Genomic DNA, 27,030 nt, shown 5'->3' on the forward strand with positions numbered 1-27,030 from the left:
GCCTGCAATTTTTTGTGTTAAACTTTTTTACATGTTTATAAACTCATTTTTTTTTCTGCATTTATATGTAGAATGGCATGAATCTACTTGTGACCAAGGAATAGGTGAGCACACTAAGTCTATGGTGGCGCAGTGGTTAGAACACAGTATTGCAGGCTGACTCTGCCCACTACCAGTTCGATCCTGACTGGCTCAAGGTTGCCTCAGCTTTCCATCCTTCCAAAATGGGTAAATTGAGGGGGGGAAGCTGATGGTTTCGTGTGAGTGGCAAATGCACACAGCTCCATTTGCACAAACAGCAGGCACTGGTTTCGGAGGGGGGAGGGAGGAGGAGGTTGGGGACCTCTGCCCTATAAAGTGACTCTGGATAGCTGTATATGGACTGGATTCTGAATGGATGATTGTATACTTACTCACAACTCATCATTGACTTGGGTTCATTAGCTTTAATAATTCATCATCAAAATCCAGGAAGCCAAAATTAAACCAACTTCATCAGAAGCATGCTTCCTTATTCCGAGTCAATAACCAGTCTATTTCTTTTTTTTTTGGAGTATTTGGTAAAAGATGACACCTATTTTTCCCTATTTAGCTGCACATGGCACAAATCTGACTTCAAGAGACCTAACATTTCACCTGTTGGCACCTAGCCACTCAGATTGGCTTGGAAACCCAAGTTTTTCCCTTCAAGAGCAAGAAATAAAAGAAATCACCATTCGGTCATTTGTTCAAAGATGCATTTAATTGCTATTTACACCCATCTGTTTTGAAATCAAGTATATTTTATTACAGTAAATAGTACAGAATGAGGTAAGAACCCTCATACCATTCCTTGTAAGGCAGCTGTAGTCGGATTCATAATGGATGGTTTAATACAGCCAGCTAAAGTTTTGCAGAGAGAACATGGTTTTTAAAAAGGGTACAGGTGAAAAGTTGTCATTGTGCATCACTGTTGAGTTCTTCCCATCCCCTCCCTTCCTTAAAAGTACCAGGGTGCAGACGTTTTAATTACTGAAGATACACTGGGTAAGAGAAACTGAAATGAACCCTGCATCGTTTCATTCTTCCGAAAGCATAAAAAAGCTTAAAAGCTATATCCTGGTTTAGACAGACAATGAAAGCTTGTCATCGTCAACACATCCAGTACACAGCTTCTATTTCAACAAGGGTTAACAAGCCTTCCAGGTGGCTGGGGTTGCTAGACAAATTTGCACCTTACAGCCAGAAAGGACAGAGAAAACACAACCTGAACTACGGTTTTACACGGCTGCTGCCCTTCCAACCTGCATACACAGCAGTCCTAGGTTACCAGCAGAGAATAGTTGTAGCTCAGGATTGGGCTGTGGGATCCCTTGGTTGCTCTCTGAGCTTGGCGGTTTTCTTGCAGATGCTTCCTGACCCAGCTAGGTAACATCATCATTGCTAGGAGAGGGGGTTTTGCACTGATGACGTCACCTAGTTCGGTCACGAAACATCTGCAAGAAAACCACCAAGCTCAAGAGAGCACAAAGGACCCCTAAATCATTCAAAACAGACCTACATTCTCCCCTTTTCCCCCTACAGCAACAATGCACCTTGGGCCAACGTGGTAGGGGAAGGAGTAGACCCTCACTAATCCACTTCCAGCCATTCTGAGAGGCCAGTCCTTTGACATCCTGTCCCTTGATCGTAAGGTCAGCCTTCTGCAATCTTCTCGGCTAAACCAGATAGGAGCAGGTGGCCTCAGGCTAGGGAAGATAACCTCTTTCCTCCCTGAAGATTGTCATCTGCAGACCTGCTGGGGAAGTGATGGCGACCATTCCTCTTAACACAGTGGCTCCCAACGGTACCAGCATTTTGGACTGGCAGGAAGGGGGGGGAAAGAGGCTCTATGAGAGGAGCAGGCATGCCCGCTTGCAGCTCCATCTCCGCCAGCGGCTGGCACTTGCATGCGCGTGTGGAACTCCGTTTGTGCAAGTGCCTGCCGCTCGCACACAAATGGAGCTGCCTGCCTCTTGGGCAGCCCAGTTCCAAACAGGCCCAGTTCCAGGCCATGGCCCAGAGGTTGGGGAGCCCTGCTCTAACACGCGGATAGTTTCTCCCACCATCATAGGAACAAGGTTAACACTATAGACTTGAACGTTTTCGTATGAACTAGGTTAGAACACAAGGGAAACTGACCCACGGTGCCTGGAGGAAGCTGATGGCACTGAAGCAAGCTTGGCTCGCCAGCAGTGTCCGTGCCCACAGACGGACAACCATGCGATCCAATGCCTCGCGTGTTCTGCTCTGCCCCTAATACGTCAGGCAAGCCGACCCGTTCAAATTATTTCTTATTATTTCCTCAAAGCAAACTCTAGTATACAATCAGCACTGATTCTTAGCCGAACGAAAAACATGGTTCAAGTCATCAAGATTTAATACTTAACATTTAATTTATATATTATATATATATATATATATATATATATATATATATATATATATATATATATATATATATATATACTTCAGCAGGTATTAACCCCAGTTATTTCTTCGTTATATAAGGAATACAAAAATCTATAAAAAAATCAAACGATAGCAAAAAACCCCAAGATTATAATTAAAAAAGCACAGATTGTATAAAATAAATCTTAATTACTATACCCCAATGGAAACCTTTTTTTTAAGACATTGTTAAAGAAAGCACTTAATTTCTCCAATAGACATTTCCATAGATGGTTGCAGGTCATACGAGGGAATTACACTCTCTCTGAAGTTTGACACAATAGCTATTATCTACAAGAAGGGCAGGAATCCAGGTCGGGAAATTGATTCTTTATACAAATAAATACAAGACCACCCAAATTGCATAGTGTGTGCGCTTAACTGTCCCAAATTGCAAATCCAAAAGTTTTTCACAGTTCAAAAGACCAAAAGGGGCACATGAAACTAACGTCTTTACCTCGGGGTATCCCACTCTGGCAACTTTTTAAGATCGGTGGACTTCAATTCCCAGAATTCTGGGAGTTGAAGTCCACCGATCTTAAAAAGTTGCCAAGGTTGGATGCCCCTTGGTTCCGTCAATGACACCATTTCATCAACCACTCTGCGAGGTTTTCCCGGCTAATCCCTCAGCTAAGAGAGGCCTGCTTAAGCAACAGCACACAACGTACGCAAGGTGATTGTAGCCAGCCACAGAGAAGGAACCGCCCAAACCCGAAATGTGAGCATCTTGCACCACTCCAAATCCAGATTTCACGCCACTGGGGTGTGGGGTGAGGCACCTCTATAGGAAGGATTGCCTTTTTCTCAGTTCAGGACAAAGAAAAAAGTTCCACCTGTCTCACTGGATGCCTCCCAGAGGGATCTTCCCAAGACTCGTCTATTTCCAGGCATATATGGGCTTCCACCCCAAGAATTCTTCTCGAGGGCCATGCTGGCTGTGGAATTCTGGGAGTTGGAAGTTCATGCACCTGGAAATGAGCAAGGTTGGGAAAGGCTGTCCCAGAGCCACAGGGCTGGCTGACAGCTGGATTTTCCAAATAATGCAGGAGAAAGGAAGCGAGCCCCTTTCCTGGCCCTGCCAAGACCCTCACCCAGGCAATGGCGGCCTTTCTGTTCCTGTGGACCACAAGCCTGAGTCTCCCTCCCCTCCTCTCCCTCCCCTCCTCTTCCCCAATTGTGCCATTATTCCTCTGCAAAAGGAAACAATGCCATTAGTTAGTTGACATGACACCACCCACTAAATCCGGTGCGGGTGCCTGTGGAAGAAGAGTGGAAGACCCCTGATCCAGGTCACACCCAGACCCTGCTCTCATCCAGAAATGTCTCCCTATTCACACACGACACTGACTGATGCTTGGGTACATGGGAAAGGGTCTCGTTTTGGAGTGGCCCGTGCAAAATTTAGGAGCTTGCTGGCCCACAGGAATTCAATCTCCTGTTCTAGAAGAGGAGTCCCCAAGCTTGGTCACTTTAAAGACTTGTGGGCTTCAATTCCCAGAATTCCCCAGCCAGCATGCTCGAAGACAGGGGCCTCACAAACTTGGCCGCTTAAGGCTTGTGGACTTCACCAGCCAGTCATGATGGCTGGGGGATTCTTGGGAGTCGAAGTCCACCCGCCTTACAAGTGGCTGAGTCTGGAGGCCCTTGTTCTAGAACCCGAAGGAGAATCACTGCCCCTTTTTGGTGGGACTTTCATTCCCAGGATTGTGTCTTTAATTTTGCTCCTGGAGGGGGAAACCAAGGTAGGCCGCTCTACACTCAACAGAGGTGAGGCCGTGCTCACCAGTGTCCCCCCCCACCTCCCCTCCACACGTTCCCCTCCCCACAGCTTGGATCCGAGGTGTGGAAGTACCGTTGGGGGTAAAGAATCCACAGAAGAGGTTCTGGCTAGATTCAAATAAAAATATAGCTATGGCTCAGATCCTATGGCTCAAGGAGAGAAGCACAAAAAAACATCACAAAAACCCTCTTAAGTAGCCACGGTTGCAGAATGACCAGGTGTAACAAGCGGGGGGGGGGGGGAGGCAAGCAAAAGGATGAGCACCCTGTCCCAACATTTCACTCACCCACACTCTACACTAGAGTAAAACTCTGTGGACAAAAATTCACCCTTTCCCCAGCTGTAGCCATGGAAATGCTTTCTTTAAGGCAGGAAGTATTTAAGTTAAGGTAAAGTTACCTTTATTTAATTCTTTGTACCTGTGACGGCATAGTCATTTGTGTACAGGTTTTCTTTCTTTTTTTTTTCCTCTTCAGTAACAATCGCAGAAACATAAATAGCAAATCTTCTCAACATTTCCTAAAATTAAAGTTGCAAAAGTTCTCTGGAAGACATTCATCGAAGGCCATCGTAATACTTGTGTGTTTCTGGTTTTTTTTCTTCCTTTCTTTCCCCCTCAATACAATCAACGGATGGCTTGCCCCAACAGAGAAGTTATATACGGTCGTCCGTTACAGAGATGAACAATGGAACAATTAATGGGGTAAAACTATCTCTTCTGAGCATTACCAATCGGCTGCAACACCAAGGGAAATGTGCAGGTTCTTATTTTTATTTTTATATATATATAAAAAAATGATAGCCGTCTGCTAAAGCTTGTGCCCCTTTTGCGATAGGTTTAAGCCCTCCTTGGCACATGCCGGGGTCTTGAGCAAAACTATATAATCAGCATATAAACAGAGATTAAGTTCCTGATAGCCAGAATTCTGGTTTCAGAGTGACGAGAATATAGGACAAGACACTTGGAATTCCACACAGCCACCAGAACTCCAGACCAGTGGGGCAAAACTTGAGCTGGGGGGAGGTGGGGGCGGGGGGGAAACATCACAAAGACCTCAGATTAAAACACGGGATGTCCGCACATCAGCCAAGGTTTTAGCACAGCCAACGGCCCGATGGGGGATCCTTTTTGAAACGAAACAAGACAAGGGGAAAAAAAGTATTTAAACAAGATAAAAGAGGGTAAAACTCTTACCCTACCAATCTTGGCAACGTAATTAACAGTGATTTATTATTATTATTTTTACAAAACCATTATTTCAAATATAATAAGAAATGTTCAGTCTTGCTAACTTGTTCTCTCTTTGCTGAAGGAAATCAATAATTCCGTTGTGTTCCAACTGTGGGAGACTTTTTCATAATGAGTCCCTTCTAAAAAGGGAAGAAAAAAAAAACTAGTTGAAAAATATAGAGATTTATATATCTATATATCTATATATAATTTTCTTTTTTTAAAAAAAAGATTCGTTCGGATTGTTTTTGCACGTGGAATCCTAATGGTTGGAGTTAAGCCTCGGACCTCTGGTAATTTCTTAAAATTGCAGGAAGCCCCCTGCGGGAACTTGGTTGGGATTCAATACTCAGGTAGAAAAGGGCCAGGCTGACATTCTGCACATTTGCCCGGGGGCATGGACTTCCGGGGGCACAACCATGCAGGAGAGCCAGAGTCTACTCTCCATCCCGTTAGCTTCAAGCAATTGATTTGGGGGAGAGAAAAAAATATTTTGGATAAAAGAGTGGAAAAGATGCCACGCTGCGTATCGGTTAGCGACTGTGCCTAAGTTGCGTAATACCTTCTCCTTTTTTTTTTTTTTTGCTCATGTCCTGTCTTTATGCACCATTGATTCAAAGGAGGGAATGAGAAGGTGGGGGGAAAAAAGAGAATGGAGGAGGGAAGGAGGGAGGGAGGCAAGGGGAATCCATTTTCTTTTTGTTTCATTCTTCTTTTCCGTTATTCTGTGCAATGACTAACTTGATACCATCACTGAGAAGAGGGCGAAAAGAAAAAGCCACAAGAGGTCTCGTCTTTTGGCAGGAAGAGGGCGGTGAGGCACGGCGGCCTCGCAGAGAGTTGTCCTCATCTTCTGCTGTCGCTCAAGCCAGGGGGGGGGGTCGGGGGAAAGGACGGCGGCTGATGATGTCATAGGTTCATGCGCAAGTGCTCTGGTCGTTTGGAAATGATGGGGAAGGCTTGCTTTTTGTATGGACCGGTGTTGGGCTGCCGGATCGGAAGAGGAGCTGAGGCTTCCCCGCAGACTGTTACGTCCATCTGTTCAATCCCACCCGTCTCCATCGGATAGTCCATGGGCGGCTGAGGATTGGCCACGCCAGAGGAACCGCCTCGGCCCCAGAAGTCGCCTGGAGAGAACTTGACAGGGCTTTGGAAGAGAAGCAGCAGCCATTAAAAAGGTTTTATCAAAAAAAAGTTTTTATATCTATACCTATATCCATCCATCCATCCATCTATCTCCATCCATCCATTCATCCATCCATCTATCTCTATCCATCCATCCATCTCTATCCATCCATCATCTATCTATCCATCCATCATCTACCTATCTACTCACCTATCACCCATTTATCTATCTACCTACATCCATCAATCCATCCATCCATTATCTATCTATGTCTACCTACCTATCCACCTATCTACCTAGCATCTATCCATCTATCTATATCCATCCATCTCCCCACCATCTCCCCCTCCTCATCTTGTGCAACTCCCAGAATTCCTCAGCCAGCCATGCTGGATGGAGAATTCTGGGAGTTGAGGTCCACAAGTCCTCAAGTTGCCACGGTCGGAGACTCCTGCGCTAAGCCAAGCATTTTAGAGGCAAAAGGTCAAACCATTTTGTACATAAGATCAATAGCTGCATCTACATTGCAACTTAAAGCCAAAATATGCCGAGTATCTGTGTAACTTAATGGCGAGGCCAATGATGCAGAGGTTCTGCGTTTACATGCACCCATTTTCCAACCTGGAGATCCCCGCAGGGGCGTCAACTACCAAGAAGGCCTTTTCACCCTCTACTGACTTACTGTCATTTTATGGCACCGACAGGATTGTATGGAATCGTGTTTGCAAATCTTTGGATGAAAAATCAACATTCCCGTGCAACCAAGATTCTCAAGCTTTTATGAAGAGCAGGCACATACTATCACTCACAAAACATCCAGCAATGGGAAGAGACAAATACCTGATGGGGGTCCGAGGGCTGCCAATGAATCTGCGTGGCGACCGGATTTTTGGTTCAAAGGAAAACTTCTCTTTTACGCTTTCAAGTACGGATGGAGCCACATACGTGAAACCCTGCAAGGGGGGGCGGGGGGGGGGAGAGAAACGAGGGTGGCCGGTGACCATCCCCACCAAAAGAAGAACTCAAATGAGGGCAGCACATTGTGACAAAACCAAACAGGCCATGGGAGAAGTAACCTCCCATCAATTTTGCTACAAGAACCAACGTATAGGTAGGAGCAACCAATATTGCCTAACTCAGGCTGATGATCTCTTTGCCTTAGGACTTCCCTTATAGTCAAGAAACACCACAGAAAAATATATTTAAAAGACATATATAGTGTCCACCACTTATTCATTTGTGAACTAGAACCCAGGTCACTGTCTCTTTTCCAATACGTGCCATTTGGTCTACCCAGCTGCCAAGAGTGTGCCATCCCATTGAACTGTGACTCATTCACATCGCCTGGGAAACAAGAACTTGGATCCTTACTGGTCCTACAGTTAGTCCTTGGTTTGTGACTATTCGTTCAGTGACCACTTGAAATTACATTAGTGCTGAAAAAAAAAATGGACTTGTGATGCCTGATGTTACACCTGTTGCAGAACCTCATGGTCAGGCAATTAAAATTCAGGTGATTGACAGCTGTACTGCAACTCTCCGTTTGCAAATCCCTTGGCGCAACAATCATGACTCTCAGTTGACCGTGGCAACTGGGAGTGCCAAAGTGTAGTCACTAAGCAACGTAGTCATGTGACATTTCATTTTACAACTGGTGTGCCCAATCTGCACCCTAAGGACTGCATGCGGCCCTGAACAGCCAATAATGTGACCCTGCAAGATCTCAAAGGTGCTTTTTTCAAATATTGGGAGGATATCCCGATATTTGCAAGACCAATTAAATAACCAAGGGGCTGAATTCCCACAGGTGCTTTTTTTTCAAGAGGCAACTGGACTTTCTTTGAAGACATTTCACTTCTCATTCAAGAAGCTTCTTCAGCTCTGACTAGAGGGTGGGGAATGGAAAGATTTATGCTCCTTGCAGACAGCTGGTCATTTGCATCCTTTAAGAGAGGCCATTGAGGCCACCTGGAAGTTTGTCTGTGTCCTCGGGGTCACCTGAGTGGTGCAAACGGGTGCAGAGCCTTCTTGGAACGGCTGAAAAGACTGTATTGTGGACTGGAGATAGAGGATGTTGTATCCCACCCCCCCCTCTGTTGAGGGAGGGCTGCTCCATTTTGACCTAGATGGTCTCTTTGAGATCCCTCTTTCAAACCAGCGGTCCTCTCTGTCCAGAATGTGGACTTTGCTGTCCTCAAAAGTGTGGCCTTTGTCTTTTAAATGCAGATGGGACTGCTGAATCTAGTACTGATGGCTTTGTTCTCCTCTATCACAGATAAACCTCCAAGTGGCCTCAACAACTCTCTAAAAGGATGCAAACGACAGGCTGTCTTCAAGAAATATAAATCCCTCCAGTCCCCACCATCCCCGGTCAGAGCTGAAGAAGCTTCTCGGATGAGAAGCGAAACATCTTTCAAGGAAAAACGGAAAGTCCAATTGCCTCTTGAAAAAGCACCTTTAGGATGACGATGACCTAAATGACTGGGAATCTGCATAGACACCCTACAAGATCGTGTGTGCGTGCGTGCGTGTGCGTGTGTGTGTATAAAAAAAACAAAGGAAGTTTGTCATTTATATACATGCATTTTATTATGTATTTTATAGGTAGCCCTAAACAATTTCTCTTCACTCAGGGCAGCCAAGGCAAGCCAAAAGATTGGACCTGCCGGCTGCACAACCTCACTGCTTTGCGGTGGAAATTTCAGTCCAAATTGTGGTCGTTTAAGTCAAGGGCTACCTAAGCAAGAACTGAACTGGGGAAGTGGCTTAACAGATTCTGCAGACATTCTTCCATAAATCCAATCCCAGCAGCAAGCCACAGCAAGGAGGAGGGAAATAAAAGAGTGAGGAACTTTAGGTAGGTGAAAAGGTAGGTGGATAATCTCGCTTCCTTCACACACAGAGAACATTTGAGAATTTGAGCCAGAGAGCAAGCAGACCTGGTTGCTTTGGATGTGTCAGGATTCATCCTCAAATATTTCAAAGGTGCTTTTTCCAAAAAAGGTGCTTTTTGCAATTGGACTTTCCTGGGTTTTTTTTCCCCCTTGAAAATGTTTTGCTTCTCATTCAGTTTGAACAAGTAGCTTCTTGGATGAAAAGCAAAACGTTTTCAAGGCGGAAAAACCCCCCAGGAAGGTCCAATTGCCTTTTGGAAAAAGCACCTTTGGGACGACCAGGACGACATTCATCGCCAAACTTACTTACCAAGAAAACTTGGTTGGCACTTTCGCTGAGGGTCGAGTCATCGGGGCTATCAACAGGAGTCTGACGTGTAAATTTTGCATCAAATTGGCTCACGTCTTCTTCGGATTGCTTTGCAAAAAACAAAAGTTGAAGGAAGGGTTGTTGTTTTTTTTAAAACAGTTTAACAGATAAGCACAACAGCCTTTAGTGGAAGAGGACAAAGCTTCTGGACGGAGGAAACGTTCCGTAGATGTACCACCTTGGAAGTCTGCTGGAGTCCTGCCGCCGCCACCGGAGGGTCCCCTTTTTGGACAACTGGGCTGAGAAATGAAGGCAAGGGGAAGGGGAAAGGGAGTCAACGGATCAAAGAAAAGGAGGAGTGAGAAGAGATGCCTTCAAGGCCAAGACATCAAGGAGACCTCCCCTCCCAAGCACCACAGTTAGTTGGGACTCCAGAGCTCTAGGAAGTCTGAGTGTTACTGCAACTATTCGACAAAATACAGGTAGTCCTTGACTTACGACAATTGAGCCCAAAATTTCTGTTGCTGAGTGACAGTTGTTAAGCGTTTGGCCCATTTAATGATCTTTCTTGTCAACTGTGAAGTGAATCACTGCACCTGTTAACTTAGCGGCACGGTCGTTAAAGGAATCTGGTTTCCCCCATTGATTTTGATTGTCAGAAGGTGGCGAAAGGGGATCACATGACCTGCAACTGCAAATGAACCAGTTGCCAAGCGTCTGAATTTTGATCACGTGATCATGGGGATGCTGCAATGGCTATAAGTGTGAAAAACGGTCGTAAGTCTTTTTTTTCCCCAGGGCCGTTTAACTTTAGAACAGTCACTAAACGAATGGTTGTAAGGTGAGGACTACCTTTAATAGCCAGGTGCATCTCTGAGCTCCAATTTATGGAAATGGATCAATGAATTCTCCACTTTGCAACCCAATGGTTTATGGGAAGCCCAGACTTCGGCTAGCTGTGCCAATCTTCTGCCTTCCCCTGAAGTGAAGGAGAGACTTTAAAATTGGGGGGGTTGCATTTCAGCCCGAAATTTAAAACTGAGGAAGAATCAGAAGTGAACTCCCTTGCGGAGGAAGTGGGACGCAGCTGAGTATTGATTCAGACAACTTTGGAAAGACAGGGCCAAAAAACCCATCTGGGTTGGGAATGCCACACGCCCTGATTCCCAAAATTTGGCTTATTTGGCTGGGTTGTGCCTGAAAATCACAAGCACGTATCCAAATTACATACCAATAAGGGTTTAAAAGGTGGCTCCACCTTCCGAGCTAGCAGTTCTTCCCAACTGATGTGTCTGAAGAAGGGATGACCCTGGGGGAAAAAAAACACAGGGGTTATCAGTCAACAACCAATCAAAGATAGCCAAACATGCCAAATGAGAGGTCCTTGATTTTGATCCGAATGCAAACTGAAGCACACTGGTCTACAGCGCTTAGGAACTGGGAGAGACAGAGGGAATAGGAATAGGAACTGGGAGAGACAGAGCATCAAATAAAAACTGGGCAAAGCAACAATCGTTCCCTAAAATGAACTAAGGCTCTGTTTCAACCTCAGCAACCCCTTAGAAGCGAGGACTTCAATTCCCAGAATTCCCCAGCCAGCCATGCTTAAATCTTGAATTACTATACCCCAATGGAAACCGTTTTTTAAAGACATTGTTAAATAAAGCACTTAACAATTCCAATAGACATTTCCATAGATGGTTGCAGTTTCTCATACAAGAGAATTACACTCTCTGTGAAATTGACACAATAGCTGTTATCTACAAGGAATCCAGGTCGGGAAAATTGATTCTTTATACAAATAAATACAAGACCACCCAAATGGCATGGTGTGTGCGCTTAACTGTCCCAAATCACAATTCCTAAAGTTTTTCACAGTTCAAAAGACCAAAAGGGGCACATGAAAACTAACGTCTAACCTCTGGGTGTCCAACTCTGACAACTTTTAAGACTTGTGGACTTCAATTCCCAGAATTCCCCAGCCAGTCCTGGGAACTGAAGTCCGCACATCTGAAAGGGGTTGCCAAGGTTGAGAATGGGCCATGCCCACTTCATCTCCGTGAAGGAAAAACATTGTGATATGTCACGTGACATCAATGTTATGCGGCAAGTTTGACACCCGTGATCTAAGGTGTTGCTTCAAAATTGTTTATTTAGAATTGGTAGGACAGTGATGGTGACACCTATGTGACATGCCATGACATTTTAGTTGACATGCCGGCGCTCACCAACGTATTTGACATTTGTGACCGGATCAGCTGGCATCCTTTCTACCCATTCCCCAGCCATCCTCCTTGTGCAAGGAAAGGCAAGAGAGAAGAACAGACAGCTCAGCAATTTCCCAATTTTTTAAATTTTTGTTATTAGTTTTGAATTGCCAAGCAGGCTGGCTTGACATCTCTCTGAAACTATAACCAAGCCCTTGCTTACATCCAAGACACAACCCCGTTTGAAAATTATTTTACTGGCCGGAAGGGAAGGGAGGACAAATCACAAAATTGCGTACCTGAACTTCTCCAGCGTCTCCAGGACCAGCTCCTAGACGAGAGGCAGCGTTTCTCTTTAGCAGCTGAAGAGAGGGGATAGATGTTTAAAACCAAATGGACTTTCTTTTAGAAAAAGTTACTTGATAGCTGTCAGACCTGCCCCAACCTGGTCCTTTAAGCAAGGAAGACCCTCAATTCAATTGGTTGTGACAGTTATACTTTTCTGAAGGCCAAGTGGATTAGAGCAGTGGCCCCCAACCTTTTTTGTGCCATGGCCCGGTACCGGCATCACAAAATGATCCGCGACCTGGTACCGGCATCAGCACGCATGACAAGGCAAGGCGAGCCGAGCGACCGGCCAGCCAGCCGTCCCCCGCGTCTCCCCGCCACCTTCAACTCCTCCTTTGTCCCTTTGTCGATGGGCTTCGCTTCGGGACGGTCGCTCGGCTCGCCTGGCCTTGGGTGCTGAAAGAATCCTCGTGCCTTAGTTTCGTTCGAAGCGCCCCCCCACCCCCCGATGAAACTAAGGCGCAAGGATTCCTTCAGGACCCAAACGCTGCTTTCCAACCGGAAAAGCTCACCCGGAAACACTTTCTCGTCAAACAAGATGGCGGCGCTCAGCACACCGGCGGCCCAGTAGGAAATGTTTCACGGACCGGGACCGGTCCGCGGCCCGGTGGTTGGGGACCCCTGGATTAGAGTATAGTAAAGCCAGAACTGAGGTTTGCGCGGCAAAATTTTCCAGTTTACATGTCTCTTGAAATGCATTGGGTGATATGGGAATTACAGTTAAGAGTTCATCCTCTAGTTTCAACTTTCGAGTTTCAAATGTTTTATGAGTTTTTAAATCACCGTTGTTAAGTAAATCATACGGTCATTAAGCCTGGCTTCCCCAATTGACTTTGCTTGCCAGAAGCTGCCTGCGAATGCCGCAAAAGGTGAGCCTACGAAGCCAAGATCCGGCAACTATGGTAAATACATGCCAGTTGCCAAGCACCTGAATTTTGATCATTTGACCGCAGGGATGCTGCAAAAGTGCAATGGTCCTAAGTGTGAGGACCAGGCATAAGTCGCTTTTTTTCAGTGCCGTTATAACTTTGGTTGCTGAATGGATGGATGGAGGTTGAGGATGACCTGTACTGAAACATTGTGAGTAAATGTCCACGTGACTGATTCGCCAACTAATTTCCAGGCTTGTATTTACCAAGATCACCAACTGTATACAAACAGATGCTGGAGACATTTGGTATTTTTAAAAGGCTTAATGAATATTTAGTAGTTATTAATTGGGGAAACACAAGCTTGCAATTCAGATCAAAGAACAATTAGGATGAAATCACTTTTGGTTCACTCTAAACTCAGTCAGTTCTTGACCTGCAACCATTCATTTAGTGACCATTCAAAGTTACAATGGCACTGAAAAAAGTGGGTTATGACCGGTTTCCACACTTATGACTTTTGCAGCATGTCTGTAGTCATGTGATCATCATTTGTAACCTTCCCAGCCAGCTTCCAACAAGCAAAGTCAATGGGAGAAGCCACATTCGCTTAATGACTGCATGATTCACTTAACCACCACGACAAAAAGGCTGTAAAATCGGGCACTACTAATTTGACAGCCATATTGCTTAACAACAGAAAATTTGGGCTCGATTGTGGTCATAAGTCGAGGACTACCTGTAACTGAGCATAGAAGCTACAGGAGAGTAGCAAATTCAAAACACTGCTATTTAATTTATACTTGATCCAACCTCTGGGATTACCCTGTAAGAGCCTCACCTTTTTAAGCAGATCTCTGGCTTCTTGTGTGAGGTAGGGAGGCAAATTGAGTTTACACTTGAGAATCTTGTCAATCGTTTTCTTTCGGTTCTCCCCAGTAAAAGGGGGCTGAAAAAAGAGAGGAGGAAAGAGAAGCTGTGAGAAAAATGCACCACATTATATAATGTCCGCTACCGAAACAAAATTCTGCTTGTGCTTCCTGACTTTTAAGCAGGCCTGTAAAAGCTGACTTCCAAACCTGGCTATTACAAAGTGGGTTTGATCTGCAGCCGGGGCTGTCTTAAGAAACTAAAAGAGTATGGACGAGGATCTCAAAGGGACTTTTATTAATTTTTCGTTGAAGACATTTTGCTTTTCATGCAAGCAGCTTTATTGGTTCTGGGAGGACGGTGGTGGTGAGGAGATGGAAGGCTTAGTTATGCGCATCCTTCCATCTCCCCCACCATCCTCCCAGAACCGATGAAGTTTCTTGGACGAGAAGCAAAATGTCTTCAAGGAAAAAAAAAATCCGGTTCCCTTTTGAAAAAAATGCCTTTGGCACAACCATGACTTGGATGACTGAGAATCTCCCGAGATATGGATGCGCGCGATCACGAGAAATGGCAGTGATGCGATCATACAGTCATAACCGTTATCTTGACTTTTTTGATATGCACATGCTTCGATGCCCTGACTACAATGTCAGCAGTAAGCGCATAAGGAATCAGTACTGCAAACCCAACAGGGATTCAATTTCCAAGCTTGCTGCAGCCTCAAAAGTTTATGTGATCGGGGTGAAACATTCAGCCAGGCCAGTGGAAGGAAATTTCCCTCCCAACAAACATGCTGTGGACATCGGTAAGTATTGTGAATTAGCATAAATGGAACTGCTGTCACTCCAAGAAGCAGAATGAAATACAGGTAGTCCTTGACTTAAAGATTGGTTATTCAACAACCATTCAAAGTTATGATGGTCTTCAAAAACAGTTATTTCTGATCTGTCCTCAAAGTTACAACTGACATACACACACACACATACACACACCTTGTGACATGGTTGCATTTCAGGGTCTCGGAGAACCAGCTCGCATTTATGACTGCTTGGAGCATCCCAAGGTCTGTTTTACAGTTTCTGGCAAAAAAAAACCCTCTGACCATTTGGATGAAAGGGTTCACTAAAGGCCATATGATTTGCTTCACTGATCGCAGTGACTCACTTTATTACCATTGTAAAAATAGTCTTAAAATAGAATTCGATGACATAGCGCCTCGACTTATGACACAACGACTTACAATCGGTATTCCAAGCTCTACTGTGGTTGTAAAGACAAGGACTACCTGTTCACCCATGTTTTCTGAATAAACCAGACTGTAAATGAGATTTCTTTCAAAATCGGGAAATCGAAGCGCCCATGCTTAGCAATAGGCAGATTTAAAAAGAAAAAAACCACGTTGGTAAATTCTTTAAAGGAAGGGAATGTGTTCCAAAACAACAAACAAAACATGCAGCTTGTAAGTGTGCACCTACTGCTCCAGTCAGCATGTCATACATTAGCGCCCCCAAACTCCACCAGTCCACAGCACGGTTGTGCCCACTCCTCATCAGAATTTCAGGGGCCCTAAAAAGACATCAAATGCAAAGAGCAAGGATCAGCACAGCAGAGCATAGCGAACAGGTAGCGATTATAATTAAAGACCCTGCGGACAGCACCAGTTGTGATAGCCATAAATCAGTCACGTATTTCTGGTTACAGCCGCTCACCTGTGGTGAATAACCGTTACTTCTAAGGGGCTAGCTTTGCTAACTTGCTATACGTAACACTCATGTGTCAGCGTCAGCATCTTGTAAAACAGGTGGGGAATGATTGTTAGGAATGTAAGTCACCTAACAGCTATTTGGGTTGGAAATATATAAAGCAGGATAGACATTTTAATACTGTCTCTTTAAGAGAATCCTAAAAGTGTAATTGGGTATGGTTCATCAAACGGCCATAAGATGGAGCCAGAAACCTGGGTTGTTTAGTCTAGTCTTAGTCTCAGAAGAAGTCTCAGTAAGTCTCTGTTTCCTTCTGTTGGATTGGATGTAAGTCTGATACTGAACTGTTTTTGATACTGGACTTTATTATTGGATTATCCCTGGACTAAAAACTGTCTGATCTTACCTGTGAATGACTTTGGACTGTGTTTGAACTTTGCTTTAACGTTTCTGGAAGTAAAAACCTACATTTACTGTACAGTGTATCTGCGTGCTGTGTGTGTATTATTCAAACACTACTCTCAAATACGTCTCCCTGTATGCGCTCATTCTCCTAACGGGGAATTACCTCAACAATGATGACCCCTTTATGACTTGCGGACTTCAACTCCCAGAATTCCTGAGCCAGCTGGCTCAGGAATTCTGGGAGTTGAAGTCCACAAGTCATAAAGGGGCCATGGTTCCAACTCACCTCTGATGTAAAGTGTCATGCTGAGCTGGTGACAGTGTGAAAAGTTTAAAAACCAGATGCAAAGGTACAGGATAAGGCGGTACCTGGCTTAACAGTAGTGCCCATGTCTGTGAGGGGGGTTTAGGTGTCCTGATGGAACATCACTTGTTACGAGCCAGCAAGTGTGCTGCAGCTGTCCAAAAATCCAATGCAATCCTAGGCTGCATCGAGTAATATCAAGATCATGAGAAGAGATAGACTGCACTAGTGAGGCCACATTTGAAATACTGTGCCCAGTTCTGGTCAACACAATATAAAAAAGATGTCAAGGCCCCAGAAAGAGTACAAGTCAACTTCAAAATGGGCCACTGCAGCCATTTTTTTATTTCTCGGCTGCCACACAATATTGGAGAGGGTGAGAGGTTTGGAATGCCAGACCAGACAATAACACACAACCATCCCATGGGAACCAAGGTCATCTCCACAGGTGCCCGACATAAGAGGAATGACCAGGTAAGCTGCTAAATAAGCTAACTGGACAATATGACCTGGGACACCCAGGGGGAGGGAATCATGTACTCTTTTAATTATACTGAAACTATGGGAAACAGTTAACAGTTGGTTTTGCTTTTATTCGTGCCAATATGATGTACCCGATAAGGAAGTTCCGAGAAGGATTCCAGTCTCAAGAGTTCTGAATTGGTTGGGTTAGTTAGTTGGAACCATGACATTAAACCAACTCTAACTCTTTTAGCAACAGATGAAAAGGGGTCCGGAGGCTAAATCCTATGATGAATACCTAAGGGAACTAGGTACATCTAGTCCAGAGGTCTCCAAACTTGGCAACTTTAAGACTTGTGGACTTCAACTCCCAGAATTCTCCAGCCTGGAGAATTCTGGGAGTTGAAGTCCACAAGTCTTAAAGTTGCCAAGTTTGGAGACCTCTGGACTAGCCTATCAAAGAAAAGGATTGGGGGCGGGGGGAATGATTGGGCCAGTACTTAAGGGGTTGTCACAGAGAAGAGGAGATTGACTTATTGCCCAAAGCACCTGAGGCAAGAAGCAGTGGGTGGAAGCTTGCTAGAGGAAGATCCAACTTGGAACTAAGGAGGAATTTCCTGACAGTGAGAACAATTGATCAATGGAACAGCTCAGCTTCCGCAACTGTCAGTGCTCCATCACTGGAGGTTTTCAAGAAAAGTTTCCATCTGTCCAGGATGGAATAAGGTCTCTGCTTTGGACAAGGGACTGGACTAGAACAGGGGTGTCAAATTCAAGGCCCTGCAGGCTGGATCTGGCCCACTGGGTGCTTAGATCTGTCCCACGGGGCCACCCTGGAAACAGCGAATGACCAGCCTGCGACCCTCCAGAGCTCCTTTTTTGCTGGCAGAGGGTTGCAGGAGGCCATCACAGCCGAAAATGGAGCTCGCGAGCCCACACAGGCTACCACAGACGCCCCGACATGAGTGACGTAAAGCTGGCCATGCCCCCCCTGGCCCCCCAAGGTCAAACACAACCCTGATGTGGCCCTCAATGAAATCGGACCCCTGGACAAGAAGACCTCCAAGGCCCCTTCCAGCCCTATGATTCTGTGACCTTTATTCAACATGTTCTGCAGCAGAGGTCATCTCAGTGACATCAACTCCTCAGTAAGATTTTTCAAATGAGTAATTTAGAGTCACCAGATAGGCATATGTGGCTATCATGTGACCCGATGTACGTGTTTTCATGCGAAGGATCAGTTTCATAGCATTGCATAATCACCTACCAAATTAAACAGCATCTTGCTTCACAGATGCTGGAAGCCTTGGCCTATGACCCTAACAGTTGTGATGGTCATAAATCAGGTCAATAATTTGAGTTCACTTTATTTTACATTTTTTTACAGCAATACACAAGCAAAGTAGTCATAAAACAAGCCCAGTTTCTAATACGGCAGAGTTTTGCTGAATACTGGAAACCATTTCAGGTTTTTGGCAAAATCATCGTAAAGTGCAGCCACATGATTGTAAGACACTGCAAACCACCATAAATGCAGCTGTATTGCTGAGCATCCAAAAATGGTCCTGTGTGTGTATGGTTGTGTGTGTGTGTGTAAACCAATGGAATTTCTGATCTGAACCCCCTTTTACCAGATAAGCTGTAACTCTGAACATTCATTAAGCTGCCAGTTGTAAGTTGAGGCTCACTTGTACTAAAACGTACTATATCTCTTTCAAATGATAGTGCATGAAAAATACTGACGCTCGTTATGACATTGATGAGATCTCAGTGGTACACGGACAGGGACACTCGTTCTCCAAAATTCAGGATGCCAATCAAGAGACAAGCTTCCAAATCTTAAAAGGTCAGTCGTCCTATCAAAACTAACATCTTCTCAAAAGCATTAAGCAGTGTGACCATAGTAACTAAGAGTGCTAAATCCTATTTCAAGCCCACTCTTCGGTATGAAAAAGCATTAAGTGACTCTAACCTCTATCTCATAGGGTCAATCGCACAGGAGAAAAATGGAAGTAGTGCACAGATACCCCACCACCTATCTCCCCCACATCTTGCCAGGATAGGGAGCGAAGCCCCAGGTGCCTTGAGAGGCCCGGAATAGGTCAGCCTAGGTCTGTGATAGGCCTCCCCCTCCCAGTGCTCCACTTAAGAAAATCTGCATATTTAGTAAACAATTCACTGGGGAAAGCAGGGATGGGGTTAGGTTTGATACTTCAGTTAATGACAGGTGACCTGCAACCTAAATGGGCAGCCTTCATTACTGTCCTAAGTTGAGACAATATGCTGTCTTGACCTCCTAAATATAAATCCAAATAGCTAAATTTAAAAAAAGGCTCTTGTAGGAACTTAAAAACAAGTCTTTTGAAGAGAAAAAACTACAGATTAAATTGACAAGATTCCTCCTGTTTGCTAAAAAAAAAAATCAGTTCCATCAGCCTTGTTCCTGGATCATTCTGAGTGGAGATTACAGTAATTTAGTCCAACACACCTGAAGGACATTCAATTGAGAGATCTTTTTCTTCTTCTCAAGAAATCCTGAGAGTGAATGAGTGAATGTGTGGATGTGCGTGTGCATGCGCATGCTCTCTCTCCTAATTTAAACTGAAAACATTCATGATTTGCTTTGGCCACTAGGCAGGTTAATCTGAAGGGGAAAAATAAACACTTCTTGAACACCATTTTTCTATCGTTATCAGCTGGACTTACATGTATTCTATTGTTCCACAGAATGTATGTGTGACTGTTCCATCGTGAATGGATTCTTTACACAGTCCAAAATCTGTCAGCTTAACGTGACCTGAAAAGAAAAAAAAATAAAGAAGTGAGAGAAGCACAGAAAGCTAATGTACAGTTAAAATACACTTTTTGACACACAAGCAGTAACACATACAAAAGGCCAACGAGTGGGAAATCAGTTGGCTTTCTAAACCCTGACAGGAGTGTAGCCTAGCAGGTACTTCGAGGACAAATATCCTGCAAAATAGGGGCCCACCCCTGAAAAGATCTGCTACTAACAGGCCGAGCTCTTTCTCTTCTTTCACTTCCTGCTTCTTTTAGGCAGGTAAAATACAGTAGTCCTCGACTTACAACCATAATGAAGTCTGCATATTACGGTGGCAAGTCATGATGCTTGTTAAGCGAGGTACTTTTTACTATTTTTATTGTTTTAATTTTTTTTTAATTTACATTTTTATATAGGTTTTGAATTGTGAGCTGCCCAGAATTATTTGCGGAGATGAGCGACTATAGAAATCAAATTCGAAACAAATCAAATCAAAAACACCCTAATCCTTGTTATGGCTCATTAAATGCCCTAATCCTGGTTCTCCTTATTACAGTTGTTAAATGGTCAATAAGCAAAGCAAGGGTAGCTCAGAGATGGGGAGGACCTGGGAAACCTAGGGGGGAGGAGGGGGTGGAATCAAGCTATGTGGGAAACAGACACAAGGCCTTTCGGGACCCAATGGAGAAAGTAGGCCCAAGGCCTGGGGGACCCAGCACTACAGGAGAGTATTGGGGGGGGGCAATGCTACAGTCAGGTGTCAGGGTGGACAGTTTGCCAAATGCCCAAATTTTGTTCATGCGATGGCCATAATTTCAGGCAGGGATTCTAAGTCCATTCAGGGCCACTGTAATTTTGAATGCTCAATGGACAAAGAGCATTAAGTTCACGGTTACTATAATGGGAGATGTCAGCATCTCATCTCATGGGTGCCAACCTGAGAAAAGACCATGAAAGCTTTCAGACATCCTGTAGTAAAATCATGCTCCAAATTCACCAGACATCTCCCCAAGGATTCAAAATCGAAGTGTGCATTCAGGCAGTAACCCAGTGTCCATGCAAATGGTGGGACCATTGTCCTTACACCTGAAGTCTCCAACCTTGGCAACTTTAAAAACTTGTGGATTTCAACTCCCAGAATTCCCCATGCTGGCTGGGGAATACAGGGAGCTGAAGTCCACGAACCTTAAAGTTGCCAAGGTTGGAGACTCCTGCCTTATACCATCTGGAAATGCAGAAAACTGCAATACCAACCAACATGTTGACTCTCAGGCGGGGAAATCTCTTCCACTGAATCACGCCCAGATTCCAATAATTCTGAACAAGGGTTGAAAAAAAACTAAAACGGGGCTTGGTCACTGTCTTTCTAACCTTGGTGATTCAGCATGATGTTTTCTGGCTTTAAGTCACGGTAGATGATTCCTTTCTGATGCAAGTGTCCCAAAGCCATTGAAATTTCAGCCAAGTAGAAACTGCAATGCAAAAAATCCGATTAGGAAAGGAACCCGGGTGGCTATGTGGCGTGTATGGCTTTGATATGTCAATCAATCTCAATTAGCAACTATATAGATTAAGAAATAAATTTAAAAACAAGAAGAAGCAGTGCAAAATCTCAGATGTGGCACGAGAGAAGACTCAGCTTCCAAGTTTTATAGTTGTTTGTTTGGCTTAGTTTTACTCTCACTCCTTATTCCAGCTCTTAAAGAAGCTGGGTTTTCCCATTCCTGCTTTGAGGGCAATAGACCCAAAGCAAAAACCATAACCATAATTTCAACTGTAATCATAATTTCAGAAGCTACATGGATACATCACAGTCCATACTTCCATTTCAAGCCACAGGTAGTCCTCAACTTACAACCACAATTGGGCCCAGAATTGTGCTAAATGAGGTGAGGTGTTTTTTTTAAGCAAGTCATTCCCAATTCTATTTTTGGTTGTTACGCGAATCCTGTAGTCATTAAACAAATCCAACTTCCGCCCTTGACTCTGTTTGTGGAAAGTTCGTAAATAAATGCTGGTTGCCAAGCACCCGAATTTGAATCACGTGACCACGGGGAATGCTGTGGTGTGAGGAATGGTCATAGCTCACTTTTTTCAGTGCTGTTGTTAAGTTTGAATGGTCACTAAACAAATGGTTGTAAGTCAAGGACCGCCCTCTGTTGCTTTTAATGCTGCCCTGCTGGCCAATTACAGACGTTTGCAGCCCTTTAGTGCAGAGGTCCCCAAACCCCCAGTACTGGGTTCAAGGCTTGGTAGGAACTGGGGCGCACAAGCGGCGGGTGAGCAAACAAAGCTTCATCTGTGTATGCACAGGATCTAGGTTGTGCAGGAAACTATCCCACCCACCCACCGTCTCCGGAAGACCATTTTTCTTCTGAAATGGGTCCCTGGTGTCAGAAAGGTTGGGGACCGCTGCTTTACTGTAATGTCTGAACAGGGCCTGATTCTCTGCCGCTACTTTTCGGTCTGCCTCAAGGAATACAAACAGAATGGACAAAAAAAAATCCAAAAGCTGCGCAACCCTCCTGCTGCACCCAGGTTTCCCCCTTCCCAAACAAGGGCGATGACACCATTTTTCAACCTCCCATTTGGTGTGGGCAGAAAAAACCCTTTTTGGGGGGGCTCCGCATTTCTAAACGAGGTGGTCATCCACCTTCCCTGAAGATGGTCATTCTTGCCCAGCTTATTAAGCTGCACAGAAGCACAAGTGATGTTCTTCCACCTCTCCCTTAGGATAGGGGTAGAAAGCAGCATCGATATATAAGTAGCCATTTGACTTACGACTGTAATAAGAGACCACGATTATGATCATAAATTGTGATGGTCATTAAGCAGGTCATCATGTGTCCAAGTCCGGTCTTACAACCTTTTTTTGCAGCAGCTTAAGTGAACAGTGCAATCGCTGAGGGATCTCTTTATAGATTACGGGCATTTTCCACCAGAAACTGGAATTAAACACCAGTTTGTGGCAAAAAAAATGGCAGTAATTAGGGCCATGTGTCTCCAAGATGCTTCAGAAAAGCCTTAAATTTGGTCCGTTGCTGAACATCCAAAATATGGTCCTGTGATTACACGGGGTGGGTGGGGTAGCTGTCAGGACTCCAGATAGTAAGTACCATTTTTCTGGCCCATCATAACATTGAATTATTTTTCTGGCCACCAAGCAGCCAGTCGTAAGTCAAGGACTACTTGTCATCCAGACCTTCTTTCCTCCTTCAGTTCAGCTCTTAATGTGATAAGAGGATGGGAGTCATTTTAACTGGCCAATAAAGAGTGCCAGTCAACAGTAGATGCTGTAGATTGTAGCAATGAGGTCGGAGTCATGTGCTCTTTAACAGCCTTTCCTTCTGCTAAGGAGCCAGAGAAATTCATGTGTGGCTTCTGGCCCATGGCCTCAAAACCATATTCCTTCTTTAGAAATGTTTTAACGATTCCAACCTGTTAATTATTGTTAGCAAATGCTGGGACAGCCCAAAGGACAGGCTTCAGCCATATCCGGTTTTTTTTCTCCACAATAAAACCACAAGATCAACATACAGATGGATGTTAAGCCCCTCCTCCCCCCACCAAATTTATTTTTTAGCCCAAAACTGAATGAAGCTGCTGGAATGCAACCTCATGTTTAATTCTAGGTAATATGTGCAGCCTTTACGTATTTGTCAAAATCTGTCCGCATCTGCCTTTAGCAAACTTCTGCACAGAGGTTCGTTTCAACAGGAGCTATTTCAGGCCTACTGTGGCTTCATGATATATTTAGTGGTATTTATATAACCATTTAAATGAAACACAGAATCTTGTACTGTGACATATCATAAGATCAGCCTTCAGGCACACCCAGGCATATTCCATATCCAGTTCCCCAAATTGCCTTCTCTCTTGTAGGCATGGAAAGTGAAAACGCAGCTTAGCAGGAAGCTGTGATTTGCCTCCCCAACCGGCTACATACATTCTTCACTCAGCTCTTGCCTTAAGTCTACCCTGCTGGAGCGGAAGAAAACTTTCCGTCACTTACCAAGCGGTGTCTTCCATAAATATCCCCTCTCGTTCCAACTGCATGAAGAGTTCTCCTCCTGAAACAGAGGTGGGAGAAAAGCCCGGTAAAATTTCGGCTCCGTCACTAGGAACATACTATCCGACAGATGTCACCGGAGAGGAGGGGTGCAGATGGCTGCATCGCAGAAAGCTGGCTGCCCTATTTCCAAGTCCATGGAGCATTCTAGATAACGTGTCCTTGTGTTTAGAGAACTGACCGCACTCGGGTTAGATTCACAAATTGCCTTGTAACTTATTTATTTATTTCTAAAATTTATTGGCCCTCCATCATATCTCAGGGTAACTCTGGCTTACAATCACAAAAGATAAAAACCAGTATCTATTATAAATATTGCAGCATAATTAAATGCCAGAGCCAGGTCTCTAGGTCTTATAGAAGGTCCGGACGGTTGGAGCTGACCTCGCTCTGGAGGGCACGATGTTCCAAAGGGCAGGGACAACAGCAGGGAAGGTCCTTATCCTGCACCTCACCATCCAGAAGACTCGGGCCAACAGGACCTACGATGTGCCTCCTCGGCCAGCGTGGACAGAGAGGACAATCCCAGTGGGATGAGACAGTCCCTCGAGTAGCCTGGGCCCATGCCATGAACAGACACTGGGTCCGCTGGACAGCTACGTACAGTACAGGTAGTCCTCGACTTACGACCACAATCTACTTACGACCACAACATTCCTGTTGTTAAGGGAGACATTTGTTAAGTGAGCTTTGCCTCATGTTATAGCTTTCCTTGCCGCTGTTGTTAAGTTAGCAACCTGGTTGTTCGGCGAATCTGGCTTCCCCCATTGACTTTGCTCATCAGAAGGTCTCAAAACCGGTGACCTTAGGACACAGTGTGAAACCATTGCCAAGTATCTGAATTGTGATCACATGATCGCGGGGATGTTGCAAAGGACTTAACTGTGAAAAATGTCCATAAGTCGCTTTTTTCATTGCCGTTGTAACTTTGAACCACCTGTTGTTAAGTGGAGGACTACCTGTAAGTGTGGCTTCCCCAGAAATGCAACCTTCCTGACAGAGACCACTTCTGAAAGGGGGCGGTTGTCAGGCGTGAAAGTCCAGGTCTATACCTGAAGGTCCAATTAGACTGCTTTACTGCTAATTATGCCTGTGCACAGGAACCCTCTCAACTAAGGGTTAGCACCTTCTTGGAGTTTTTTAAGGGTCAACAGCGTTGAGGGGAGGGGGTGGTTGGACTTAAGCCTGTGCGTGGCTACGTAGGGATTCTGGGCAGATCCCTCATTTGATTACTCCCCCAGGTTCTGCACCGCTCTTCCTCCTACAGCAGTTTGAGAAAAAACTAATACAAAAGATATGCTTCTTTAGAGAAACTTCTTTGAAAAAAAAAAATAGTACATTTTAAAAATGTATTTAGTTTACTTTATTGTCATTGCACCTCGTATAATGAAATTAAATGCCACCTTCAGTGTACATTGTAACTATAAAAATAAAACACAAGGACACATCCTTCGCATTCTATACAACTGAACTGAAAACTCCTGATATTGCATTAATATTGCACTTATACAGTAGACTTCAATAGAGTTACTGTCCTGGGATAGAAGCTGTTTTTCAGCCTATTTATCCTTGTTTTTATTGTCCTATACCGCCTGCCAGATGGTAATAGTTCAAAAACAAAGGGTGCCCAGGATGAAATGGATTTTTGAGGATGTTTTGAACTTTCTTAAGGCAGCGGGAGCTATAAAGCTCTTCCAAAGAGGGAAGAGGGCAACCAATGACCCTCTGGGCAATAACGTTGACCCTCTAGAGCGCTGTCCTATCTGCCCCTGTGCAGTTGGCAAATTTTGAACCCAAGTGAACCATCGCCCCCCTTTTCCTTCTCCTGCATATGTTTTAGATTTACAAAAGAAGATACAGGCAGTCCTCGACTTATAACCGGTCACTTAGCGACCACTCAAAGTTATGACGGAGTTTCCCCAGGGTTACTTATGACCCAGATTTGAACTTCCAACAGCCAGGCTCCTCCCAATGTCCCACGACTGCATTTTGGGTGCTTGGCAACCAAACCATATTCACAGCTGTTTGCAGCATGCCGATTTATGTTTTTAAACACCCCCCCCCCCCGAAATCTATAGTTTTCATGCAAAAACATCAATGCAGGCAACTGATTTGCTTAATGACCACCACAAAAGAGGTCAGGAAATTGAGCCCGGTGACATGGTGACCTGCTTAACAACCTGCATGACTTAATAACTGTGATTCCGGGCTCAATTCTGGCTGTTAACTCAAAGACTACGAATATTTCTAAAAATACAGAGGAGTTTTATGAGGGAAATGTAAGCATGCAATGGATCTCACACTGTTGGTGAACTCAAAATCCACATGTTGATTCTCCGCTCACACTTACCGCTGAGATACTCAAGGATGAGGTAGAGTTTTCCACCAGTCTGAAAGGCATAAATCAAGTCGACGATAAATGGATGCTTGACCTCCTCCAAGATATTCCGCTCGGCTTTGGTGTGAGCGGTGTCTTTTGCGTTCCTCACAATCATCGCCTAAAGAAGACAAAACAATCAGCGTTTGTATTCTAAAAATTAGGTAGAGGGAATGGTGGAATCTGGGGGCAAGGTTAAAAGAGAGATCAGCCTAGAATCCCTACGTAGCCACAAGCAAACTAAGTGAAACTTCCTTGAATTTAACCATTAGTTGAGAAGATTCTTGTGCATAGGCTTTTAGCAATCAACCAACTTAACTGGACTTTCACATGTGAACCTGATATTTCCTGACAAAAATATAATGTATCAAAAGCTCTGCAACCAAACAACACAGACACAGAGGGGTAATTAGAGCTGCAGATAAAACAATTGCTATCAACGTGCCTTCTGTCCCTCACTGTGTGTGGGGGGGGGGGGGCACGAAGGGAGCTCAGCCAATCTCATTGTATACATGTTGTACTCTGACAATAAAGATAATAATAACAAGGAAGGGACTGGAGTGTGTGAAGTTGCTGCATATTGTACCAATTGAAGTTTCTGAACGGCCCCAAGTAAAATATGGTTCAGTAGTCTGATAGCAAGGTGATCAAGACATGAGCAGCTGAGTAGAAAAAGGATAAAGCATGCTGCCTGGGGAATTCTGGGAGATGAAGTCCACACATCTTATAGTTGCTAATCTGGACTCCTGTACTTTTAATTTGGATTCTTGATTTGGAGGACTTTAGACATTATAAACCCAAAGAGCCTCTTTGTTATTTGG

The 27,030-nt window shown here is 44.5% G+C and overlaps 1 protein-coding gene across 1 annotated transcript in view; it reads right to left on the reverse strand.

Moving 5' to 3' along the window:
* Positions 1-4,627: 4,627 nt before the first annotated feature.
* Positions 4,628-27,030, reverse strand: part of RPS6KB1 (ribosomal protein S6 kinase B1) — a 32,089-nt gene continuing 9,686 nt past the window's right edge. The window contains exons 5-15 of the mRNA XM_026710251.2: positions 26,183-26,330; positions 23,776-23,833; positions 21,135-21,235; positions 19,688-19,778; positions 15,583-15,673; positions 14,076-14,183; positions 12,317-12,379; positions 11,042-11,119; positions 9,811-9,918; positions 7,447-7,559; positions 4,628-6,627 (exon numbers count right to left, since the gene is read on the reverse strand). Of these exons, the coding sequence (XP_026566036.1) occupies positions 6,390-6,627; positions 7,447-7,559; positions 9,811-9,918; positions 11,042-11,119; positions 12,317-12,379; positions 14,076-14,183; positions 15,583-15,673; positions 19,688-19,778; positions 21,135-21,235; positions 23,776-23,833; positions 26,183-26,330 (1,197 nt within the window). The 3' untranslated portion in view covers positions 4,628-6,389. The remainder of the gene's footprint in view (positions 6,628-7,446; positions 7,560-9,810; positions 9,919-11,041; positions 11,120-12,316; positions 12,380-14,075; positions 14,184-15,582; positions 15,674-19,687; positions 19,779-21,134; positions 21,236-23,775; positions 23,834-26,182; positions 26,331-27,030) is intronic.

This window comes from Pseudonaja textilis, chromosome 1 (assembly GCF_049901715.1).
Source record: "Pseudonaja textilis isolate UNSWEBS1 chromosome 1, rPseTex1.2, whole genome shotgun sequence".
Lineage (NCBI taxonomy): Eukaryota > Metazoa > Chordata > Lepidosauria > Squamata > Elapidae > Pseudonaja > Pseudonaja textilis.